Source organism: Salvelinus sp. IW2-2015, linkage group LG15 (assembly GCF_002910315.2).
Source record: "Salvelinus sp. IW2-2015 linkage group LG15, ASM291031v2, whole genome shotgun sequence".
In the NCBI taxonomy this organism is placed as follows: Eukaryota; Metazoa; Chordata; class Actinopteri; order Salmoniformes; family Salmonidae; genus Salvelinus; species Salvelinus sp. IW2-2015.
The window spans coordinates 48,375,154-48,395,562 of record NC_036855.1 but is presented as its reverse complement, the minus strand read 5'-3'; the positions used below and the strand labels follow the sequence as shown (position 1 = coordinate 48,395,562).

At 45.1% G+C, this 20,409-nt stretch overlaps 1 protein-coding gene across 1 annotated transcript in view; it reads right to left on the bottom strand.

Annotated features, from left to right (window-relative positions):
• The window catches only part of LOC111974396 (serine/threonine-protein kinase BRSK2), a 174,920-nt gene extending 161,647 nt beyond the window's left edge, over positions 1-13,273 (bottom strand). The window contains 1 exon segment of the mRNA XM_070447367.1: positions 12,803-13,273. Within this exon segment, the coding sequence (XP_070303468.1) occupies positions 12,803-12,893 (91 nt within the window). The 5' untranslated portion in view covers positions 12,894-13,273.
• Between the last annotated feature and the right edge of the window lie 7,136 nt (positions 13,274-20,409).

Genomic DNA, 20,409 nt, shown 5'->3' with positions numbered 1-20,409 from the left:
AGCAGGGACCGAGAGACTGAAAAACAGCTTCTATCTCAAGCCATCAGACTGTTAAACAGCCACCACTAACATTTAGTGGCTGCTGCCAACATACTGACTCAAACTCCAGCCACTTTAATAATGGGAATTGATGGAAATGTATGTAAAAATGCAGCACTAGCCACTTTAAACAATGCCACTTAATATAATGTTTACATACCCTACATTACTCATCTCATATGTATATGTATATACTGTACTCTATATCATCTACTGCATCTTGCCATCTTTATGTAATACATGTATCACTAGCCACTTTGAACTATGCCACTTTATGTTTATATACCCTACATTACTCATCTCATATGTATATACTGTACTCTATACCATGTACTGCATCTTGCCTATGCCGTTCTGTACCATCACTCATTCATATATCTTTATGTACATATTCTTTATCCCTTCACACTTGTGTGTGTATAAGGTAGTAGTTGTGGAATTGTTAGGTTAGATTACTCGTTGGTTATTACTGCATTGTCGGATCTAAAAGCAGAAGCATTTCCCTACACTCGCATTAACATCTGCTAACCATGTGTATGTGACAAATTCATTTGATTTGATTTGATTTGACACACACACACACACAACAAGAAATAAGAAACAGGTCTCCAAGTGCAAAGGATGCCTACGAAGGACAGCCAGAAATAATAACACACACTGTCAATGGTCTAAGTATACACACACGCGCTCTCTCTTTCTGCCACGTCTCGTGTGAAGACGTGCGCACAGTCACACACACACACGCGCGCACACACACACGCGCATACACAGAGAGTCATTCGGCAGCGTTCCTGCTCGCGGCCCGGCTCCACTTTAGATTCACTTCAGGACGCGGAGTCATAGTTGGACTGGACACTGGAGCCCTGGAGGGGACAGGGTCGAAACAGACGACACAAGCTCCACACACGTGGCATGACTTTTACCCAAAGGACAAGGTGGTGGGAAGAACAGGATGGCTGAGAGGGGTAGGGTTGCTAGCGGAGATTTTAGATGTTGGACTGCTAAAGGAAGCTGGGACGTCGCTTACCCAGGCTAGAGAGCATTGTGGTGGGGAAAGGGGACTAGATGAGAGGGGGTGGAGGTGCTGGCCCAACGCTCTAAACGCTTACCCAGGCTAGAGAGCATTGTGGTGGGGAAAGAGGACTAGATGAGAGGGGGTGGAGGTGCTGGCCCAACGCTCTAAACGCTTACCCAGGCTAGAGAGCATTGTGGTGGGGAAAGAGGACTAGATGAGAGGGGGTGGAGGTGCTGGCCCAACGCTCTAAACGCTTACCCAGGCTAGAGAGCATTGTGGTGGGGAAAGAGGACTAATGAGGAGGGGGTGGAGGTGCTGGCCCAACGCTCTAAACGCTTACCCAGGCTAGAGAGCATTGTGGTGGGGAAAGAGGACTAGATGAGAGGGGTTGGAGGTGCTGGCCCAACGCTCTAAACGCTAGGCTACCTGGCACCCTGAGCACCTATGAGAACCTATGGTATACAAGGACACAGGTACAGAAGGTGACCCGAATGGATGCGTTCATATGGGAATGGAATGATGTAATGCCACTAGCAGGTCTCCGTGACCAATCAAATGCAATGCAGTGCAAGAGCCAATGCTAATACAAGCCAATGATTCCAGGGAATATGAACTAAGTTCCCGGAGTTGTTTTGTCCCCTCCAGTAATGTGGAAAATGGCTAGTAGGGTTACACAGCAAGTCATTAGCATAGTTCTCTACTTACTATGTAACCCATTGCATATCAATGTAAAGCCTTCACATAAATATGGTAATGAGACCAGAGTACGGGTTCCAACTGCTGTGTGACCTCGCTAACTTGCATGGTAATATAGGACTGTGCCCCTCTCTCTCTCGTCCATAGTACTGTAAACAGCAGGGACTTTGGAGTCAGAATTACAGTGTGTGTGTGTGTTATAGTAGGCTACTGTATGAATGTACGCCCTAATGTGTGAGTTCTATATTGATGAACGCAGTTCAACACAGACAGGCCATGTCACCCTCACCTCTATACAGCCCTGGAAGTGTTTGACGTAGGTTTGAACTAGTTACTGAATTAACAGAACGTGACAGGACTCCTATTGCAAAGGACGCATATGAAGGACAACCAGAAGTCCGTGTAAAAACCTTTTGCAATGTTAAGCAGACGAGACAAAATTGGGAATAATTAGGGAGTGAACGTTATTAATAAGGATTAAATGGAGAAAATCGGACTTCTCGGCAAAATACACAGAACCGTTCAAAGGTCAAATCAAATCAAGTTTTTTGTCACATGCGCAGAATACAACAGTGAAATGCTTCCAAAAAAAAGAATAAGAATGAGAGATAAAATTAAATATATAAAGGGGGTGCCGGTACCCTGTCTCTTATACACATCTAGATGTGTATAAGAGACTTAGTTGAGGTAGTATGTACATGTAGGTAGATTTAAATAAAGTGACTATGCATAGATGACAACAGAGAGTGGCAGTGGTGTAGGGAGGGGGGGGGGGGGTATGTGAATAGTCTGGGTAGCCATTTGACTAGATGTTCAGGAGACTTATGGCTTGGGGGTAGAAGCTGTTTAGAAGCCTCTTGGACCTAGACTTGGCGCTCCGGTACCACTTGCCGTGTGGTAGCAGAGAGAACAGTCTATGACTGGGGTGGCTTGAGTCTTTGACAATTTTCAGGGCCTTCCTCTGACACCGCCTGGTATAGAGGTCCTGGATGACAGGAATCTTGGCCCCGGTGATGTACTGGGCTGTACTCACTACCCTCTGTAGTGCCTTGTGTTCGGAGAACGAGCAGTTGCCATACCAGTGAGCAGTTGCCATACCAGTGACGCAACCAGTCAGGATGCTCTCAATGGTGCAGCTGTAGAACCTTTTGAGAATCTGAGGACCCATGCCAAATCTTTTCAGACTCCTGAGGGGGAATAGGTTTTGTCGTGCCCGCTTCACGACTGTCATGGTGTGCTTGGACCATGTTAATTTGTTGGTGATGTGGACGCCAAGGAACTTGAAGCTCTCAACCTGCTCCACGCTCAGCCCCATCAATGAGAATGGGGGCGTGCTCGGTCCTCCTTTCCTGTAGTTCACAATCATCTCCTTTGTCTTGATCATGTTGAGGGAGAGGTTGTTGTCCTGGCCAGGTCTCTGACCTCCTCCCTATAGGCTGTCTCGTTGTTGTCGGTTTATCAGGCCTACCACTGTTGTGTCATCGGAAAATGTAATGATGGTGTTGGAGTCGTGCCTGGCTGTGTAGTCATGAGTGAACAGGGAGTACAGGAGGGGGCTGAGCACGCACCCCTGAGGGGGCCCTGTGTTGAGGATCAGCGTGGCGGATGTGTTGTTACCTACCCTTACCACCTGGGGGCGGCCCGTCAGGATGTCCAGGATCCAGTTGCAGAAGGAGGTGTTTAGTCCCAGAGTCTTTAGCTTACTGATGATCTTTGAAGGCCCTATGGTGTTAAAAGCTGAGCTATAGTCAATGAATAGCATTCTCACATAGGTGTTCCTTCTGTCCAGGTGGGACAGGGCAGTGTGGAGTGCAATAGAGATTGCATCATCTGTGGATCTGTTTGGGTGGTATGCAAATTGGAGTGGGTCTAGGGTTCCTGGGATAATGGTGTTGATGTGAGCCTTGACCAGCCCTTCAAAGCACTTCATGGCTACAGACGTGAGTGCTACGGGTCGGTAGTCATTTAGGCAGGTTACCTTAGTGTTCTTGGGCACAGGCACTATGGTGGCCTGCTTAAAACATGTTGGTATTACAGACTCGGACAGGGAGAGGTTGAAAATGTCAGTGAAGACACTTGCTAGTTGGTCAGTGCATGCTTGGAGTACTGGTAATCTGTCTGGCCCTGCGGCTTTGTGAATGTTGACCTGTCTAAAGGTCTTACTCACATCGGCTGCGGACAGCGTGTTCACACTGTCTTCCGGTACAGCTGGTGCTCTCATGCATGTTTCAGTGTTATTTGCCTCGAAGCGAGCATATAAGTAGTTTAGCTTGTCCGGTAGGCTCATGTCACTGGGCAGCTCGCGTCTGTCTGTGCTTCACTTTGTAGTCTTTAATGGTCCTGCCACATCTGACGAGCGTCAGAGCCGGTGTAGTACGACTCCATCTTACTGCTGTATTGATGCTTTCCCTGTTTGATGGTTCGTTGGAGGACATAGCAGGATTTCTTATAAGCTTCCGGGTTAGAGTCCCGCTCCTTGAAAGCGGCAGCTCTAGCCTTTAGCTCAGTGCGGATGCTGCCTGTAATCCATGGTTTCTGTTTGGGGTATGTACGTACGGTCACTGTGGGGAAGACGTCATCGATGGACTTATTGATGAAGCCAATGACAGATGTGGTGTACTCCTCAATGCCATTGGAGGAATGCCGGAACATATTAGCATCTGCTTCATCTGACTACTTTTTTATTGATCTAGTCACTGGTGCTTCCTGCTTCAATTTGCTTGCTTGTAAGCAGGAATCAGGAGGACAGAATTATGGTCAGATTTGCCAAATGGAAAGCGAGTGAGAGCTTGTATGCATCTCTGTGTGTGGACTATAGGTGGTCCAGAGTTCTTTTCCCTTTGGTTGCACATTTAACATGTTGATAGAAATTAGGTAAAACTGATTTAAGTTTCCCTGCATTAAAGCAATACGTCCATTTTATTGTCCAAAGATTGTATGTTTGCGAGCAGAATTGAGGGGAGTGGGGGTTTATTCGATCGCCGCCTACTCCTCAAGAAGGCAGCTCGTCCTCCGGCCTCTCTTTCTCCGCCTCCTCTTCACGCAGATCACGGGGCTCGAGGCCTGTTCCCGAGGGAGCCGTATATCCTCCGCCTCGGGCTCGTCAGAGTCGTGAAAGAAGAAAAAGGATTCTGCTAGTCCGTGGTGAGTAATCGCCTTCCTGATGTCTAGAAATTATTTCCGGTCATAAGAGACGGTAGCGGCAACATTATGTACAAAAATAGTAAAAGAATAAGTTACAAACAACGCAGATAAACAAACAAAAGACACAATCGGTTTCACAAAAATGTGGAATTCTTTGGGGTCACTTAGAAATTTCCTTGTTTTCCATAAATAACATACATGAAATAAGTTGCAAAATTAATAGGAAATATAGTCAAGATGTTGACAAGGTTATAAATAATGATTTTTAATTGAAATAATAATTGTGTCCTTTAAACTTTGCTTTCGTCAAAGAATCCTCCATTTACAGCAATTACAGCCTTGCAGACCTTTGGCATTCTAGTTGTCAATTTGTTGAGGTAATTTGTTGAAGAGATTTCACCCCATGCTTCATGAAGCACCTCCCACAAGTTGGATTGGCTTGATGGGCACTTCTTACGTACCATACGGTCAAGCTGCTCCCAAAACAACCTCAATAGGGTTGAGATCCGGTGATTATAGACAGAATACTAGCTGACTGCTTCTTCTCTAAATAGTTATTGCATAGTTTGGAGCTGTACTTTGGGTCATTGACCTGTTGTCGGAGGAAATTGGCTTCAATTAAGCGCCCTCCACAGTGTATGGCATGGTGTTGCAAAATGGAGTGATAGCCTTCCTTCTTCAATATCCCTTTTACCCTGAACAAATATCCCACTTTACCACCACCAAAGCATCCCCAGGCCATCACATTGCCTCCAACATGCTTGACAGATGGCGTCAAGCACTCCTCCAGCATCTTAAAAAAAAATTCTGCATCTCACAAATGTTCTTCTTTGTGATCCAAACACAAGCTTAGATTCATCTGTCCATAACACTTTTTTCCAATCTTCCTCTGTCTAGTGTCTGAGTTATTTTGCCCATCTTAATCTTTTCTTTTTATTGGCCAGTCTGAGATATGGCTTTTTCTTTGCAACTCTGCCTAGAAGGTTAGCATCCCGGAGTTGCCTCTTCACTGTTGACGTTGAGACCGGTGTTTTGCGGGTACTATTTAATGAAGCTGCCAGTTGATGACTTGTGAGGTTACTGTTTCTCAAACTAGAGACTCTAATGTACTTGTACTCTTGCTCAGTTGTGCACCGGGGCCTCCCACTCCTCTTTCTATTCTGGTTAGAGCCAGTTCTGGGAAGGGAGTAGTACACAGCGTTGTATGAGATCTTCAGTTTCTTGGAAATTTCTCGCATGGAATAGCCTTCATTTCTCAGAACAAGAATAGACTGATGAATTTCCAGAAGAAAGTTTGTTTGTTTCTGGCCATTTTGAGCCTGTAATCGAACCCACAAATACTGATGCTCCAGATACTCAACTAGTCTAAAGAAGGCCAGTTGTATTGCTTCTTTAATCAGAACAACACATTTCAGCTGTGCTAACATAATTGCGAAATGGTTTTCTAATGATCAATTGGCCTTTTAAAATGATAAACTTGGATTAGCTAACACAACGTGCCATTGGAACAAAGGAGTGGTAGTTGCTGATAATGGGCCTCTGTATGCCTATGTAGATATTCCATATTCCATAAAAAATTAGCTGTTCCCAGCTACAATAGTCATTTACAACATTAACAATGTCTACACTGTGTTTCTGATCAATTTTATGTTATTTTAATGGACAAAAAATGTGCTATTCTTTCCAAAACAAGGACATTTCTAAGTGACCCCAAACTTTTGAACGGTAGTGTATATTTGACCTAAACACTCCCTGAATGCTTGACAAAAAAGTGACCATCCTCTATATCCAAAATAATAACTAAAAGTGGATAGCAGAGAACATGACAACCGTTTACGCTCACTACTTGAACAGACCAGAGCCTTAGATATGCCGTTTTAGAAACTGTTCTTCGTCCTATAAGCGTTACATGGCAACGCAGGAATTTCGATTGTGCACTGGGTTGCGGGCCAGAAGGTTGTGGGTTCACAGACCACCGTGGACAAGAGTAGGGGTGGAAAGATTTCCTTTACAGTAAAATCATTGCATGAATCTATCATCATATTTGCTGGTCAGAATTTTTTGGGGGTCTTTTATAATAATTTCATGCAATTCTACATCATTTTTACATATTAGCAGATTTTTTTTTATACCACACAAATGACCAAAATTACAGGCTAAGAATGGACAGAGAGATAGGCTATGTGTTCATCGTATCATATTTCTCCAATGCCAAATCAGTATGTCTTGTTTGCAATGAATCTGAGCATGGCACTTTCAAAAGATATGCCTACTTTCCCACCCCAGACAGTAGGCCTACTGATGCAGAAAAATGTAAGCTTTAAATACTGGCTACCCTTCTTCCATGGTTTAACCCAATGAGATGAGGTCCCAAGTGTTTCCTTAAAAGTTGTCTGGGTTTAAACATCTTCTATTGTACAGGAAGTGAAAAGCTTGATCAATTGATAGTGACAGAATTACACAATTGTTTGTCTCCTCGGCTGTAGAAAGTTGTAGCTCAGCCTCTGAATGTCAAAGAAATGAAACCATGTTATCCTCATATGCATCAGAGTCATGTCTTTCCAGGGTATTTTACAGCTTGTTTCTAGCATAAAGCATTGTGGAACAAAAGCACTGTTACAGATCACCTTATATAACCAGATCTGTTTTTATTTTCTTCAAAATCTTAAGCTAACAATGGGTAGGCCTGTGCTTTTCATCATTTACTTTAATAAAAGGTATGCCTAGAGACGAAACGGTACAAAAAAATCATATCACGATTATTTATAGTGACCAAAATGATCACGGTTATCAGTATTATCGCGGTGTTGTTTAAAATGTGCTGGAAATGTTGAAAAAGTACTGATACACACACTGAAATAATTTCACCAAGTTTTATATTGAAATCCAACAAACAACAGATAAAATTAGCAGCACTATGCACTTTTTGTGTGCATAAACATTAAAATAATAACATTAACATTAAAGATGGCACCATGTGGCCATGAGAGGTAAAAATGTCCCTTGTGCAGGTTAATGAACACAACCTTAAGTAAGCAAATCAAATAAACAAACAACAAATACAATTAGCAGCACTCACTTTGTAGTGAGGCACGGCAACCTTCATCAGCCTCAGAAAGCCAGGCCTCTCAACAATTTTGAAATGGCATCATGTCCTTTGCAATGTGATATGAAAGGGCTGCAGTGAGGTCTTGAGCATTTTTTTGATGTGGGTGCATAAGCAGCCTGCCTTTTAAATGCTTGATCGAGTGTCTGTGTCACAACTGAAGTTGAGGAGGGACCGGTAGCATCACTGGGTTTGCCTGCTGCACGCCCACTCTGTAAACAAGTGAATAGCATTATTAATGTATTATAATTATTATTATTATTATTTACTTACACACACGCACACACACAGTCTATCTTCTGTGTTGCATTTGAGTATATGCAATGACCCCATGCACAATTTACATAAATACAAATGAGTCTTAAGAAGACAGTGATAGTAATTGCAATGAGCCCAACAATTGACATAAATACTGGAGTCTTGTACATAGGAGTCGATAGTGTTTCTCCGGTTGGAACACTTTTACAACAAAGTCGACGTCTGCCGGATTTTAAATGAACAAAATATGTTGGTTGGGTGACTAAACTACATAACGTGTTATCGTGTGCAATGAGCGAATAGAGTCTGCAGACACACGACGCATACAGCAGCAGAATAACGTGTAGTGTTTTTACAAGAGTAGGTAACACTGAAAGCTTCAGGTTACATTATTGACGAGCTATTAGCAAGTTAGACAGACAAACCATGACATTTTCCCCCAGTCCGAAGTCCCCACATCAATCATTGAGCTAAAAGTTAACGTACCTTGCATTCGCTATGAAGTGGTGGTCACGAAGATGACTCGAGAGATTTGAAGTGTTGCCCCCTTTCGCAGGAATTTTTGTTGCATGTTCTGCAGACAGGGTGACCATCTTCGATTATGTTTCCCTCGGCACTCTTGTAAAACCCAAAATACGACCACACTTCAGATTTGGTCCTCTTAGAAGGCTGATAAATCTCACAAAACAAAACCCATGTTGCATGATGCGCCTGCGTCAGACTTTTGCTAACTTTGGTTGATGCTGGACAGCATTTACCGGGAGTTTTTCAAACCACAGTTTTAATGATAATTAATATTTGAAACAGTAATACTAATTGCTGGGAATTTTACCGTGGTTTATCGTGAAACCGGTAACAGTTTCATCCCTAGGTAGGCCTATGTCTCATACCCCCTCAATTCGAGTCCTGGTTTTAACTTAACAGCCCTTCAATGACACTGAGGTAGGCTATTTAAAGAGTGCATGGTGGGTGGAGGGATTTACCGCCAAATCTATTTACAGTACCATTCAAAATTTGGACACACCTACTCATTCAAGGGTTTTTCTTTATTTTTACTATTTTCTACATTGTAGAATCATACTGACATCAAAACTAGGAAATAAAACACGTGGAATCATGCAGTAACCAAAAAAGTGTAGATTTGAGATTCTTCAAAGTAGCCACCCTTTGCCTTGATGACAGCTTTGCACACTCCTGGCATTCTCTCAAACAGCTTCACCTGGACTACTTTTCCAACAGCCTTGAAGGAGTTCCCACATATGCTGAGCACTGCTTTTCCTTCACTCTGCAGTCCAACTCATCCCAAACCATCTCATTTGGGTTGAGGTCGGGTGATTGTGGAGGCCAGGTCATCTGATGCAACACTCCATCACGCTCCTTCTTGGTCAATAGCCCTTACACAGCCTGGAGGTGTGTTGGGTCATTGTCCTGTTGAAAAATAAATGATAGTCCCACTAAGCGCAAACCAGATGGGATGGCGTATCACTGCAGAATGCTGTGGTAGCCATGCTGGTTAAGTCTGCCTTGAATCCTAAATAAATCATAGACCATGTCACCAGCAAAGCACCCCCACACCATCACACCTCCTCCTCCAAGCTTCACGGTGGGAACCACACTTGCAGAGATCATCCGTTCACCTACTCCACGTCTCAGAAAGACACAGCAGTTGGAACCTAAAATCTCACATTTGGACTCATCAGACCAAAGGACAGATTTCCACCGGTCTAATGTCCATTACTCGTGTTTCTTGGCCCAAGCAAGTCTCTTCTTCTTATTGGTGTCCTTTAGTAGTGATTTATTTGCAGCAATTCAAGTGCAGTAACTCTGGGTCTTCCTTTCCAGTGGCGATCCTCATGAGAGCCAGTTTCATCATAGCGCTTGATGGTTTTTGCGACTGCACTTGAAGAAACATTCAAAGTTATTGAAATTTTCCAGATTGACTGACCTTCATGTCTTAAAGTAATGATGGACTGTCGTTTCTCTTTGCTTATTTGAGCTGTTCTTGCCATAATATGGACTTGGTCTTTTACCAAATAGGGCTATCTTCTGTATACCACCCGTACCTTGTTACAACACAACTGATTGGCTCAAACGCATTAAGAAGGAAAGAAATTCCACAAATGAACTTTTAACAAGGCACACGTGTGTCAGGTTTTGGCCAAGACTGTTCGGGTTTTGGTCACTAGATGTCCCCATTGCACATTTTTTGTACCTTTTGTTTTTTCTTGCTCTAATTATTGTTTGCACCTGTGGGTCGTTCCCTTGTTTGTATTTAAACCCTGTGTGTTCCTCAGTTCCTTGCTCAGTGTTTGTAAGTTAGCACCCAGCCCCAGCCCAAGCCTTGTTTTATACAGATATTTCTCTTGTTGGATTTTCCAGAGGTTCTCTGGTTTAGTTCTTGTGTATTATTTGAGTAGTCTTTTGAGGTTTGTTTTTCCCTGCTYTTTTTTACCACRTTGTGGAGTTGCTTTTGTATTTTGGAGGATTTCCATTTTGTGCCTCTTGGCTTTATTTTTGGACATTGTGGATTTAGTTTCTTTGCCTGAAGATTTTGTTCTTTAATTAAACCACCATCTCTAGTACTGCTGTGTCTGCCTCATCTTCTGGGTTCTGACGATTATTAGTGACTGTTTCTCGCACCGGGTCCTGACAACGTGTTAATTAAAATGCATTCCAGTTGACTACCGCATGAAGCTGGTTGAGAGAATGCCAAGAGTGTGCAAAGCTGTCATCAATTCAGTAATCTGGCTTACTTTCAAGAATCTTAAATATAAAATAAATTTTGATTTGTTTAACACTTTTTTGGTTACGACATGATTCCATATCTGTCATTTCCTATTTTGATGTCTTCACTATTATTTTACAATGTAGAAAATAGTCAAAATAAAGAAAAACCCTTGAATGAGTAGGTGTGTCCAAACTTTTGACTGGTACTGTATATAGCAGCCTACAGCGTAATTTCGTCTGTGAAACAGGAAGGCCTACCTCTTATTTCTTGAATAGGAAGAAATAGGCTCAAACACAAAGCCCTCTTGTTGTTAGTAGTCTAATTCAAATGTATTATGCCTACTCAAATGTGCCTACTTTCAGCACCCTGAGCTGTCCATTTCCAATTGATTTTGCTGTGACTGCTGCTTCAGGTTTCAGCACCACAATGTAAGTGACTCGAATCTGGCTTATTGTGAGGTCAATAACTCTGATAAATGCAACATGGTCAACAAACATATTGTTTTTATTCAAATCAATTAGAGCAGTAGCAAGCTATCAAAGTCGACCTCCCGTCCTCTTGCTCATCTTCCACCTCTCCTTCTCAAATTAAACAGTACATAGGCTATAAACTAGTCCGCAAGCAAGATAATGAATGTTTTGGGGCTAGACCTAATCCTAAATTATTTTCGAAAATTATTATTTGACTCTCCTCCTGAACTGCCACTGTAGGCTTAAACAGCACAGCCAGCATTGGTTAGACAGCACAAACAAATGGTCTTGATCAGCATGAGCTCAAGGTTGGAATATCCATTGCAGGGTGTAATGCAGCCTTGTTTTATTTACACCATCCCAGCAGCCATTTTAGAATTATAACTTTGCTTTGTGCTTCTCTGAGCATGCACTTTGTAGCCTATAGCCTATAGGCTCTGGCTCTTTTGATCATTCAAAAAAGTAGCCTATAGCCTATGACAGTGGTACCCACATGACAGTGGTACCCACATCATTGCCTAGTCGTTTTGGGGATGCTGTGCCTCCCACACAGTCTATTTATTTTATTCAAAACTGCTTTAGCCGGATACAAATAGGGTATCAGGAAAATCACTAGACTACGTCAATCTTTCGTTAATAAAAACAAAATTCACCACATGCGTGTAGTTTGGGATTAAAAATCGAAATTGCAGCAGCAATTGCGCTAGTGCTTGTCATTGCAGGGACTGACAGAGAAGCAGGCTTGTGTAGTGCAGTCGCTTGCCCTGTCTTATTTTGCAAAGATCAACGCAGACTTCCCCGAAGCAGCATTGTAACCGACAAGAATGTGTGCATGTTGGAAGACAGCGACACGCTACAAGGCAACAGACCCACAACATGCAACATTGGGATACCATCTACCCGTTGTCTGGCAATGAGGATTAAAGGGACATTATTATTACATTTCAATAATCACACGTAAGCCGTGTGAACTACATGTAGCCTTACCGTAGCCAGCTGACTGGGCTACAGGGCGGACCAGTGTATTCCCTTTTATTCGAAAGTTGCATTTTAGGATAATCCACAACAGACGTTCAAATGCACAGTCCCACTGACTGAAAGCTCTCAACCCCGATTGATGCAATGAGTCAAAAGCAATCAGTGGGACCTAGAAGCAACCAGCCCGCACGTCTGTGATGCAACCTAAAACAAATCCATCCAACCCACAATAACCTACAGAGTAGCCTATATGTTCTAGCCCATGTGAGCATAACCCATAAAAGACAACCAGTGCTTTCATTGACAGCCAGCAACCGTGAGCGATAGGGTACACATCATCCACGGCTAGACAAGAGACAAGGACTAACCTGTCTGTCCTTTGCCGAGGGTCTTTTCCAAACGATAAGGTCCCACATAGTTCATATAGTGTGCGCTGTTGTCTTTGCCAGAAGATGACATTTTGTGGGAATTTAGTAAAACGTCTCGCAGAATAATAAATACAATTCAAAATTCTCCTCTCAAATCAAACCGTAGGTTATTCCAAAGCGCAGTCTGCTGCTGCTCTCCCTTTGGCCTCCTCCTCCTCTCTCTCGCCTCACGCAGATGGTCGGTGGGATTCTCTCTTCTCCGAGTACCTTTCTAGCCTATGTTGTTCGTTCACTCTCCTCCGTCTCTCCCTCCTCTTTTCACTGCTGAAATGTAGCGTCTTTAAATCTGGATAACATGGTGTTCTTTTCGTCCGTGTTCGTGCTGTGGAGAGGAAGCAAGGCGCAGAGAGCACAGTTTTGGCACAACCCGTTGACGGGGAAATCTAACCGGATAGCATTTTAGTGCTGACTGACGCCAACGTCGGGGCTGTAGGACTACGCATGCGCACATTGAGGGAGTTTTATTACTCTGTGCCGGGTTTATCCGGGCGAAAGCGGGGAGCGAGGAGCACTCACCTCAACTCAAACAGTAATATGTGTTTGCGCTGCTCTGTCATGATATCAACAAGGGAGCATTGTGCATCGTCCAGACACATGCAACATCTATTTTCCATAAAATAAATGTTAGAAATTTCAATCTATTTTTCACTGGGACGGCAGATAAAGCGTTTATGGGAAAACACAGAATCCTCATCACACCACTTTTGTTATGTGCCGACTTCGCGGTCAGGCCAGAGCGTGGCACCTGGCTCACACCGGGAGGCAGCCCGCTTACAAAACGAATGCAATCACATTCAACCGGTTTAAAATCCTTCAACCGGTGTAACCCAGGCTAGATAAAGGAATCCCTTCATTTAATTCAGGTCGAAGTGACAGGATAGCAATATGGTGAATCGGCGCGCAGTAGCCTACTAAATTGATTAACATTGACAAACCAACTATATAATATAATAGTGACCAGCAAAGAGAATTGGTGACGAACCTTATCCTAATCTCGTTTTGCCTTTACCCCAATAAAACAAGTGGCTTTCTGATTAGGTGTATTAACTACACTCCGTAGCCACTGCAGCCTACCTCTGGCTCCCTGTCAGTTGCTCCTCCTCAGAGACGACTTCAGAGCTGCTTCAGTACTTTGATGTCAGTCTGAACATCTGTACAGGTTGTGTCCCTATGTCCCACCCTCTCCCCTTCCTCCTCCCCGCCAACAGTAACATCTTTCCTAGGTCAACCTTCTCATGCCTTCACTGGCACTTCCTCTCTTCCCTCTCTCATCTCTCTCTACCTCTGCATCAGGACCTTCTCCATTCTTTCTTATGCCGCTGGTGAGTTGAAATGTTCGGCGAAAAACTTTTTGGGGAAAGATCCTATGGAAATAATGATGCCACCAATAAAAAAAAAATAATAATAATAATTAAAAAATATATATATATATAATACATATTTTCACTACCTGTTTGTGTGTGTGTGTGTGTGTGTCTGTGTGTGTGTGTGAGTGTGTGAGTGTGCTCTCGCGTGTATATGCATGCACATGTTTGTGGAGGAGGCCCTGATGCATTTGTGTGTATCACACTGGGTCACTTGGCTTGATTAAACCAGTGGTTGGTCCCTAATTCATGATGTTGACTACCATCTATCTCCTCACGCACACACGCACACACGCACGCGCACACACATCTATCTATCTATCTATCTATCTATCTATCTATCTATCTATCTATCTATCTATCTATCTATCTATCTATCTATCTATCTATCTAATCTATTTTATCTATCTATCTATCTATCTATCATCTCTATCTATCTATCTATCTATCTATCTATCTATCTATCTATCTATCTATCTATCTATCTATCTATCTATCTCTAGAACAACAAAAGTACTGACCCAACCAGCTCTGTGACAGATGGGGCTTCCCCCCCTCTTCTCCTCTTCTGCCTCCTCCCCCCTTCTCCCAGTCCTCCCCCACCTCAGCTGCTAACAAAGGAAGGGCTCTCGAGTGCACCCTGGGACAGTGTTGGTCCCTCACAAGAGAGCTTTCACTCAAAACCACTTCCTGTTAATTATTTGTGACCCCTCCCCTGACCCGTACCTATGAGAGGGATCCATCATGTGCCATGTGCTTTCTCTTAAATTGATGTTACGGCGCAACGTGTCCTCACTGAGGACATGATCCCCCCCCCCCCCCTCCCCCCCCGTGTTATGATCCCTTATGGATGGATACACGATTTGACAAAACACCAGTCCATGCCAACAGGATGGATAGGTGATATTCAGCCACGCTTGGAGGACAATGGAAATTGAAGGCAAAAACCCGCCCTTTTCCGACATTACATAGAATGTCCATATTAGAACATACAGTCATCATCAGGGAGCATCAATCATAATGCACCTTGAATGGACTGCAAGCTTAAGGTAGCTGGCGACATCATACTTTCACTGTGTTAGACAACACCGAGCAACACTATAGCCATGGGGGTTATTTTTAGTATGAATCCCTTAATCCTGACTGGAAGGGTGATTCCACGCCAAAGGGAGCAGAAAATATTTTCAGTATCTCAGATTGTTCTGGCAATTCTCCCATATTGGGAGGAAGAATGTTTAACATGCTTTTTACATTTTTTGAAAATCTTTATGAAATTGGCCATCTTAGAGCCTTTTTAGACCTGTACATTCCTTTTGTAACACCCTATGATCTGTGAACCATGCATGATACGGCCAACATTTTGGTGTCATTATTCTCCTTTTTGTCTTTTCTCAAATATGGAGTATGTCTAGATTCTGAAAGATACATTTTCACATTTATTTGATCAACATTAAACATTAATATTAATATCTCAAACAACCTTAATTTATTTTGCTTATTTGTAGACATATTGTTTGGAACAATATAATCTTCAAACATGTACATTTTCAGAGTGGGCTCTGGTACTTTTAATGATATGACCCATTTTATACATAGAAATGTACATTATAGAACATTAACCGATCACAACCCTCCTTTAGGATTGCACATTCGGCAAGTCACGATGTAACGGTGGTCCTCCTCCTCTTCAACCGAAAAGGAGGAGTATTGAGGGAACCAAGGCGCAGCGGGTTGTGAACACATAATATTTATTAAAGACAAGACGAAAACACGAACTTCACTATAAACTAACAAAACAACAAACGGAGTAGACAGACCTGAACGACGAACTTACATTAAACACGAGAACGCACGAACAGGGAAAATAGCCTACACATAAAAATGACGATGTACAACACAAACCGAACAGTCCCGTATGGTGCGACAAACACTGACACAGGAGACAACCACCCACAACGAACACTGTGAAACAACCTACCTAAATATGACTCTCAATTAGAGGAACGCCAAACACCTGCCTCTAATTGAGAGCCATACCAGGCAACCCTTAAACCAACATAGAAACAGACAACATAGAATGCCCACCCAAACTCACGTCCTGACCAACTAACATATACAACAAACTAACAGAAATAGGTCAGGAACGTGACATAACCCCCCCCTTAAGGTGCGAACTCCGGGCGCACCAGCAGAAAGTCTAGGGGAGGGTCCGGGTGGGCATCTGACCACGGTGGTGGCTCAGGCTCTGGACGAGGTCCCCACCCCACCATAGTCAATCCCAGCTTACGTTTACCCCTTATCATGACCACCCTCTTATTTCCCCCACCTAATTTAAGGGGCAACACCAAGATAAAGGACAGCTCCGGGACAAGGTAGCTCAGGACAGAGAAATAGCTCAGGACAGAGGGATAGCTCAGGATAGAGAGGTAGCTCAGGATAAAGAGGTAGCTTAGGATAGAGGGGCAACTCCGGACTGAAAGGCAGCTCCGGACAGAGAGACAGCTCTGGACTGAGGGGCAGTTCTGGGTAAATAGCCGCTCTGGCTAAGGCGACAGCTCATGACTGGCTAAGGGACAGCTCATGACTGGCTGACGACTCTGGCGCTCATGGCTGCTGACGGCTCTGGACGCTCATGGCTGGCTGACGGCTCTGGACGCTCATGGCTGGCTGACGGCTCTGGACGCTCATGGCTCACTGACGGCTCTGGACGCTCATGGCTCACTGACGGCTCTGGACGCTCATGGCTGGCTGACGGCTCTGGACGCTCATGGCGGCTGACGCTCTGGCGCTCATGGCTGGCTGACGGCTCTGGACGCTCATGGCTCATGACGGCTCTGCAGACCATCTGGTTGGCGGCTCTGGCAGATCCTGTCTGGTTGGCGGCTCTGGCAGATCCGTCTGGTTGCGGCTCTGGCAGATCCGTCTGGTTGGCGGCTCTGGCAGATCCGTCTGGTTGGCGGCTCTGGCAGATCCTGTCTAGTGCGCTCTGGCAGATCCTGTCTAGTGGCGGCTCTGGCAGATCCTGTCTGACGAATGGCTCTAGCGGCTCCTGACTGACTATCGGCTCTGACGCTCGGACAGACGGGCGGCTGAATGGCTCGGGACAGACGGACGGCTCAGATGCGCGCTGGGGAGACGGATGCTCAGAGGCGCTGGGGAGACGGATGGCTCAGATGGCGCTGCGGAGACGGATGGCTCAGACGGCGCTGGGGAGACGGATGGCTCAGATGGCGCTGAGGAGACGGATGGCTCAGATGGCGCTGCGGAGACGGATGGCTCAGACTGATCCTGTCTAGCGGAAGGCTTTGGCTGCTCCTGTCTGGCGGAAGGCTCTAGCGGCTCCTGTCTGGCGGAAGGCTCTGTAGGCTCATGGCAGACGGGCGGCTTTGCAGGCTCATAGAATGCCCACCCAAACTCATGTCCTGACCAACTAACACATACAACAAACTAACAGAAATAGGTCAGGAACGTGACACACGAGCAAAGGGAGTTTCCGATTCACAATGTTGGTGGTGCTTATAAAATGTATCATACCTTCAGAATTAGCCGAGAGCCCACTCTGTAAATGTTATCTATTTATAAAGTATATTGTTACAAACAATATATCTTAAAATGAACAAAATAAAAAAGAGTAGTTTTGAGCTTTTTTTATGTTGAAATAATGAATTTGAAGATTTTTTTTTCAGTGTCAATACTCCATATTTTATTTGGAGCATACTATGTGGAGTATAATGCCACCAAGATGTTGTTTGTATCATGAACGGTTCACAGATCATAGGGTCTTACAGGAGGCATGTACATGTCTAAAAAGGGCTTAAAAATGTCAAATTTCATCATGATTTTCTTAAAAATGGTTTGTGAAATAGATCCAAAAAGCATTTAAAACATCACTCATAGTGATTTAAGTTTCTATGTAAGAATTGCCAGAACAATCTGAGATACCAAAAATATTTTCCACTCCCGCAGGTTTGGAATCGCCCGGGAGGCTCTGCCACTAGACTAGGGGATGTTTGTATCCATAATCAATGTGGAGTCCAGGTGTCTAATCTGTTAAGACGCTGGAGTTGTTACACCCTGATCTGTTTCATCTGTCATTGTGCTTTTCTCCACCCTCCACCAGGTGTCGCCCATCTTCCCCATTATCCCCAGTGTATTTATATATGTGTTCTCTGTTTGTCTGTTGCCAGTTTTTTTTCCCCGTCAAGCCTACCAACATTATTTCCCATGCTCCTGTCTTTCTTTAGTTCCTGTCTAGTTTTCCCGAGTTTGTCATTCTGCCTGCCATGACCCTGAGACTGCCTGCCGTTCCATGCATTGTCACACCACCCTGGATTACTGACCCCTGCCTGCCCTGAGCCTGCCATTCCGTACCTTTCGGGCTCTGCTCTGGATTACTGACATGTGCCTGCAATTGTCCTGTCGTTTGCCTGCCCCCCTGTTTTTGTAATTAACTTTTGTTACTTCAAAACTGTCTGCATCTGGGTCTTCTTCTGAGCCTTGACAGTACGAACTGGCCATGACGGACCCAGCAGACTTGGACCAGCTCCGCAACCCCATCTCCTCCCAAGGAGCCACCCTCGGAAGGCACGAGGAGTTGCTTCATGGTCTTATGGAGGGGTTCCAGACCTTGGACGAACGCCATGACCGCACGTTGAACACATTGCTGGAGCAATTCATTGGGTTGTCTGTCAGGCAGCCTACCACAACGGTAAACTCTCAGCCTTTCAGTAACCAAGCTGTTAGCAGCACAGCCACCCCGGTTTCCAGAAAACCCCGCTTACCTCCCCCGGAATGCTTCGCTGGAGAGTCGGGAACCTGTCAGGCGTTTCTCGCGCAGTGTTCTCTATTCATCGAGCTGCAGCCCTCCTCCTTCCCCTTGGACCGCTCAAAGATAGCGTACCTCATCACGCTGATTTCCGGGAAGGCACTTGCCTGGGCTACGGCCGTTTGGGAACAACAGTCAGCTGTATGCTTCAGTCTGGAGGAGTTTGTGGCAGTGGAGAAGGTTTTTGAGTCTACGTTGTCCGGGAGTGAGGCTGCCCGGAAGTTACTCCAGCTTCGGCAAGACTCCCGCAGTGTGGCGGACTATACAGTGGTTTAAGGCACGTAGGTAGCGGAGAGTGCCTGGAACCCGGAATCGCTGTTCGACACGTTCCTGCACGGAATATTGTAGGAAGTGAAGGACGAGTTAGCAGCCCGGGAACTACCGACAAATCTTGACACGCTCATTGCCTTGACCATTTGGATCGATGGGCGGCTACGGGAATGTAGGAAGGAGAGAAGGTCCAATTCCACTTTGCCTCTGAGGCATACCGGAAGTCCCCGATGTCTCCGTGGCCAAGAGGACCCGAGGCTACCCGAGTTCCTCCGAGGTCTGCCGATTCACCTCTTCCCGAGCCGATGCAACTAGGCAGAGCTCTGGTGTCCCCAGCTGAACGTCTACACCGACTTCACACGAAGAGATGCTGTATTGCGGGACTACTGGTCATTTTGTGTCTTCCTGTCCACTGAAAGACCAGGCTCACCGGTAGGGGAGAGTACTCTGGTGGGCCATACGGATAACTTTTCCTCTCCCTTACTCGCATCACTTCCCATGCCATCCTGCTGTGTGGGAACCAGTCGAAATCTCTCCGGATACTCATCGACTCTGGGGCCGATGAGAGAGGGGACGCTACCCTGACATCCGATCTGTGCATCCCCACTCAGCCCCTCTCCATTCCCATGGACGTTAGAGCTCTGGACGGGCGCTCTATAGGCCGGGTCACCCACAATACCACTCCCATCACCCTACGAGTGTCAGGGAACCACAGCGAGGCAATCCAATTCATGCTAATTAAGTCTCCTCCGGTTGCCGTGGTATCGGGATTGGCTCCAGCGACACTAACCCCTCATAGACTGGGAAACTGGTGCCATCATGTGCTGGTGCCATCATGGGACGCCCATTGCCTGAAGTCAGCACAGTCTGCCCCGTGATGTCTTCCTGTGGGCTCGGAAGTTGCCACGGACCTCTACGCCATTCCGGGAGAGTACTAGGACCTCCGGGAGTTTTTCAGTAATGCCCGGGCCACTTCACTTCCTCCGCACCAACCCTATGACTGCAGGATGAATATTCTCCCAGGTACCACACCGCCCCGGGGATGACTGTACAATCTGTCGGGTCTGGAGACCAAGGCTATTGAGACC